This window comes from Actinia tenebrosa, unplaced genomic scaffold (genome assembly GCF_029948245.1).
Source record: "Actinia tenebrosa isolate PJP-AT-01 unplaced genomic scaffold, QUT_ActTen_1.0 PGA_scaffold14__42_contigs__length_11649687, whole genome shotgun sequence".
In the NCBI taxonomy this organism is placed as follows: domain Eukaryota; kingdom Metazoa; phylum Cnidaria; class Anthozoa; order Actiniaria; family Actiniidae; genus Actinia; species Actinia tenebrosa.
In genome coordinates, this window is record NW_028292574.1 from 3,166,517 (window position 1) to 3,173,002 (window position 6,486).

The window sequence follows — 6,486 nt, forward strand, 5'->3', positions numbered from 1 at the left end:
GGTGAAGATCGACGATCAGCCAATAGCAGAGACGATAGCACATCTCATGGTGCGATATAAGAAAACCATACGACATTTTCTCTGCTTCAAAAACACTCAGGCCAAGACAGAACCGCTAGTGAAGGTGGCCCAAACATCACAACAGACTGGAGAATTGCTGCTTTCATTCACCACGAATATATTCTTATAGTCCATGGGCCAGGCCCCCAAAAATAAGGTCTTCGGTAACAGTCAGGGGGACAAATGCTATCATACATTTTTGGAAAGCTTGCACCCTCTACTTTATGGTTTTCAGTGATAGCAATGTCAGAAGAGTAGCTTTAGTGCTGAAATCACGTGATATTATGACGTCACTCAATTAAAATCGAAATTTAGATAATACTAATATTCCAGCTATTCAAGTTTATTATAAGGCCTGAAATGTATATGCAATCATTTCAAAATGATAGACAAGGTATTCAGTAAGCTCAACATGAGCTACTCTAGGGAGTTTTAGAATATCGTAGTTACCATGGCAACAAGTTATTTTGTGATTTATGTGCTTTAAAGGGAAAGAATAGTTGGAAAATATATTTGATACATTTATATTGTTCTTCGCGTAGCCTATTTTTCAATATCAAACGTCTGACTCTATACAAACTTACTGTTAATGGCCTCTTTAATTGTCTTCATCATCCTCTTCTTCTTCTGAACATTCATCATCTTCGAGATCTTCATCTTCTACACGATTGTCACAGTCACGTAGTTTGCACATATCAGTGCACTTCAGGCCATTTATAATGCACATACAGCTTGATGGTTTACATGAGCGTGAGCAAGAGCAGGAAAGGAATTCTAGGACAGCTGTGGGGGCTGGTTCACCGCTCATCCATTTGATTACAAACTTGTTGTCTTCGTGAATCCACCCGTGTCCAATAGGTGATGGAACGTTAGGGCAGCCTTGCAGACTTCTTCTCCAGATGGCTGCTTGGTAGTTTGCACGTTGTGTATGGAGTTTTAAGCAGTCAGCGCAGGGCGGTAGCTGTTGCGATTCTAGTTTCCCTTTCTTCACACAGAATAATCTATAACGAAGCTCATTTACTTCTTTGGTTCCAGGATTGGAGCTGTACATTCTGCATGTGAATTCTTGTATCTTTGAGAACACGTCGTCTGTGAAATCCCACTGCATTCCAATTTGGTGAAATAGGTCTTGGTACAATTTGTTTGTTTTCAGCATTTTGAATGCAGCTAGTTTTCCTTTTCCCGCAAAAGCACTGACACTGTCACAGCCTGTAAAGGCGTGAAAACCGAGAAGAGACGTACATACCTGCGATCCTAACATTCGAGCTACATTTGAAATGTCAATGTACGTTGTTCGAATCTTCTTGCCACATTTCACGTACAATGAGCATGGAATATAACTACTGAAAGCCAAACAGAGAACAAATACGTCGGTATCTTCTGAACTAATCACAACTGCTTCGTAGCCTGCCGATGCTGCATTTGCTGCATGGAATAGAACTCTTGTGTCAGCCTCTTCATGATTTGATCGAAGGTCCTCCCATTCTGCTGAACCTGATGAAGTGATTTCATAACAGTGGTCTTCTGTTGTTACAAAGATAGTCTTTGATTGTTCAGCTAATCTTTCCTGATACTTCTCCTTTCTCCATTCTTCTGAAATAAACTTAATAAGTTGGGACTTGTTTTTGGAACTTGCTAGAAATTTGGACCACTGACGAATCTTATGATCTGATTTGATGTTTTTAAACTCGTGTCCACTTTCAGAACCCCTCTTTTCTCTTTCGGCATTTTTGATCGATTCATCCTTGTAAACATCGAAGACAACATCGATACGTTCGCTTTCGTTTCCTTCATTTAGGATCATAGACATGAGACTTTCAGCTACGTCACCAAATGTCTTCTGGTCAACTTTCATTTTCTGAACAAAAAACATCCCATCAATAATTCGTGCACTTGGCTGTGGAATGGTATTTGCCGCTGGTATGTTCTTCTTCAGGTCGTTTAACAGAGATGATTTATTTGTTTTCCTTAACGATCCATCAGCAGATGCCAGAGACCAAGGTAGGGGTCCAAGTGGGTGACAAAGGACATCACTTATATTCAGCTTTCTGTTCTCAGCAATGATCAGCATCTGTGCAAATAAAGCTCTATCTGCCTTTATTATAACTTCCTTGCTTGTTCCTCCTCCGACTTTCATCTTCTTGGACAGATTTCCAAATGTTTTCAGTTGGAGCTTGGTCATTTTATCATAGAAATTAGACTTTGGTGGATTAGACTCCAGTCGGTTTTCTCTAAATGACTTGTATGCTTCCTCACCAAGAGCTTTGGCTTGAATCAAATCTTTGGCAATTTCTGGAGTCGCAAGTTTACCGGTAGATAAACAAACAAGATCCTGTTGATTACTGTTAAAAGGATTTATCCAGCTTTCTTCTAGCAATAAGAGTAATGCATTTACATCTGCTTCATCTTTTGCCATCCTACTTGGTTGAAGATCAGTGTGTTTTCTGCTTGCTGTGTTCAGATGAAGCATATCCTTAAGCTGACGCATAAATATGCTTCGAAATTCTGCAACTAAGTAGTACTTTCTCACAGCACCAGGTTTCAAGCTGAATCCCTTGGTTCCTCCAGCAGTCTGTGTATCTTTATTAACGGTTTCTTCAACGGTTTGATCTACGGGTATTCTTCCAAATGGATTGTCGTCACCAATCTGTACAGAAAAGCCACCGGCTCTAAAGTACTCTATTACATCTGGGTGATCTTCTTCGAGGTGGGACATTTCTAGCAAGTAAGCAGATAAATATCTGGCGTAATTTATATTGTCATACGCAAAGCACCACGAAACCATTCCCCTGATAGAAGAGATATGAAGCTCCCAGTTACCCTCTCTTGATGCTCTTAAAAGTCCCAGAAGGATCTCCATAATGTCAATATATGACATCCAAAATTCAGAGAGCTGACCATTATGCTTTCGTAGAAAGTCTATATACATGTCATAGAGCTTAACGAATTCAGCAAAACTAGAACTTCCCATTTGTTTATTGAACTCTGCCTCACAAACATTGTCGTAAAGTGTCTCAAGTCCATTGAAGAAAGCATCAACTTTCCTATTTGATTCCTTGTGGTTTTCCTCGATCCATGACCGAAAGCCTTTCCATATCAACCTCATAAGTGCTTCGTACATTAGTTTGTGGAATCTAACTGCACGGTTGTATCTACGGCCATCCATGACTCCTGAGACAGAACCTTCTGCTATCACACCTGCCTCGATGCATAGATCTCTAAGCCCAGCATCTTGAAAGCGTTTGCCAATGATAGACAGTAAGGTGCAAGCTGTATGGAACACTCCAATCCTTAGTACGATATCTTTAAATCGTTGGTCATGTTTCCATTGAATTTCAGTTGCTTTTGCGTACAGCGCTTGGTCAAACACAAGGACGATACTTTTCAACTTGAGCTGGTTCTTTATCTTCAAAGATTGTACTAGTACTTCATGGACCGTTGCCATGTCTGTAGCAGGTGAGTTGATAGTTGGTAAATATCCTATGTTGTCTTTTGTGACTTCTACTTTATTGCGGATGGAAATGTTAAAACCAGTCCAGCTACTTGCTCTCTGTCTTTCTCTTGCATGGAGTCGTACTAAAATCCAAATCAGATTCTTCTTTCTTGCATTTGCCATCAATTCTTCAGAAGTGACTTCAACATATTTCCTTGCTCGAGGGCCACAACGATCTCCGGCGTTATATGGAGGAATCTCAGCGCGCTGCAGAGGCTCAATGCTTCTTTTCTTTGTTCTTGCAATCTCAAATTCTGGCTGTGCAGGAAGATTTGGACCAAAACGTCTGGCCTGAACGACAATACCATTTACTCGATGAGAAGTTCCTCCTCCAGATAACGTTTCTTCCAATCGATCAATGTTGTCCCAGCCAAGTGTTGTCTCAATATACGGCTGTATATCTTCGGGCAGCGGAACGTCATTGTTGGGCGTTGATGCCATTTTTTTAAGACAAAGTGCTGTGTTTATTTCCTCGACTTGCGAGTAGGCAATACCATGTCCGCATCTGTTTAACATCTGTATGACCTCAACATTGTTAGTCAAAGATTTGACTGCATAAGGTAGCAATATCTGTTTAGGGGGTTTCTCTTTTCCACCGCTCACACCATAAATAAGATCTTGTCCATAAGAACTGATTAGGCGCTCCAGTCGTTGAGGGTATTCAGTTGGAATCTCAGTATTCCCAGTCAAAACAGTGTAAAGAAAAGTCTTGAGTTCTTCCGGTATGTTTACTGCATTCTGACAGAGTTCTGAAGGTTTTGGAGGCCACGACACATCTGTATTGTTATTTGACAAAATACCATTCCGAATATATAGACTAGCTTCCTGAATTTGTTTGATCTTTGATGGCATAGTTATATCTTCTTGTTGTTGCGCAAGTTTTGCCAGTTCCTTAGCCAATTCACGTTTTGAGAGACTTTCAGGAATAACAAACAGCTTATTGTTGTCAAGAAGGTCCTCAAACTGCAAAAGACTGCCAAACTCAAATTCCAATTTTCTGCGGATGTATTTCTTGGTTGACTCAGTAATTTCGGTAACGCCCATTGAGTTCATGTGGAAAATTAGTAAGTTTCTAAGGTCAACCAACTTTATTAATCTTGGATTCTCTAGTAAAGAACGTATGAATTCGAAAAGCTTTTCGTAAGCTTGAGTCTCAATGTCCTTATACCAATCATCAACATCAACAACTTCATCCCCGTCTTGAAATTCATTTGAATTGCTCACTTTAGCAGGGCGAGTATAATCTCGATAGCATGAACGGTGGTAACAAGCTTCGGCGGCTACTAGTTCACGGCTTACGATGGCAATTATCTTAGTGTCATCTTTAGCAATAGCAGTTGTTCTAATGGAGTCATCAGCACGCAAATCTCTACACTGAATCAAACGCTCTCGATTTCTTGAAGATTTTAAATATTTACTTTTCTTTTCACAAAAAATGCATATCTCCTCGTATGTCCTACTCGAGCTTGATGGTTGTCTATTAGTTGCGTATCTCTTTTGCTCAGGCTCTTGCACATCATCAGCATCTTCAGTTGATCGAGAAAGGTTTTCAAGATCTCTTTTCAGAGTAAAAATACTTCGGCATTTTCTATGATACATAACGTTTGCCGGTATTTCTCCTTCGTTAGTATCCCTAGCCACATCAAGAATTGCTTTGTGATTACGAATTTCTGCAGCCTTTAGCAATGTTTTCCAAGATCCGAGGTCTTTGGGGGAAGTTAAATTTTGACTATTATCATCAGTACAATGAATAATACACTTTTTAAGATCTGTTGTACAAGAAAGAAAATCAAAAATGCTTTTACGTCTCTTTAAGGTATGTAAGGACTATAAAATCGACAAGACAAAGCTTCAAATCTGTTGAAAAAATGCAAATTCCGATTTCTAACATTGTTAGAAATATCTGTATTATCAGTATCTTCATTTTCGTAGTCTTTAAAAGTGTTTAATTGAGCTGATTTTGCTGAAAATTCTACTCTACTTACCACACAAATAGTCCGCCATCTTGAAAATTACCCAAAATGCTTTGCGGATCAGCAAATATATTTTCTTCCTTTTTTAATCATTTTTATAAGTAATTTCAAAGTAAGCCAGCTTTTAAATGTAATAATATATAGTAGCTCTATTGTTTTAACATGTGATAAATAAATATCGAGCTTAAAACCATGCAAAGCTATTTTTATAAATTAATCTATCCCAGCCTCGTTTTCATGCTAAATCGATATTTTTCAATAATCTGATGTTACAAAAAATGCCACAAAGCTACTCTTTTAGGAATGCTATCATATAAATTTTGAAACAACTTTAGGTGACCTTTAACCTGGCATAACTCACAATTTGTCCCCCTTAGTGTTACCATGGTCGAGCCCTGGCCCATGGACTATTAACCATGTTTTTATAAAGCATGTTTAAGAAGAGGTATTTTTGGTTTTCCAAGATAAGTCGGCGCTACTTCCCATCGTTCAGGTATGGAAATCTTTCTCTAAAAATATATTCAAATCTAGCTCCATATAAACAGTTCTCGAGCATAAGTTAAGAGACAATGTCGGCGAGGGATTACCTGCCAAGCATATAACGGTATCTTACCCTTATGTTTAAAATCCTCAAAGCGTTTAAGCGTGGTGTACTTCAATTATTGATCGAACTGATTAACACAGCCGTTCGAAAAGAATTAAATCTCGTGTTTTTCAGTTCCGGATCTTATTTAGTATCAGAATTGCCTTTAACAGTTTCTTGTTACGCGTTTGTTGTGAAATACTTTCAGAGGGAATATTTTTGAAAATGGGATACGAATATAATACGACAACATTAATCATCATACTGATTTTTTAAATTTGTTTTCACAAGTCAATATCATTGGTAAATTTGAAGCCAAAAAGTTTAACTATTGACAACAACAAAAATGTTTAAATAGGCTTTTTTTCCAGAGATAA

At 38.5% G+C, this 6,486-nt stretch overlaps 1 protein-coding gene across 1 annotated transcript; it reads right to left on the minus strand.

Annotated features, from left to right (window-relative positions):
• Positions 1 to 387: 387 nt before the first annotated feature.
• Positions 388 to 5,932, minus strand: LOC148911225 (uncharacterized). Its single transcript, XM_089029538.1, has one exon. The coding sequence runs from the start codon at positions 5,150 to 5,152 to the stop codon at positions 659 to 661; it is 4,494 nt and encodes a 1,497-aa protein (XP_088885664.1). The 5' UTR covers positions 5,153 to 5,932; the 3' UTR covers positions 388 to 658.
• Positions 5,933 to 6,486: the final 554 nt, after the last annotated feature.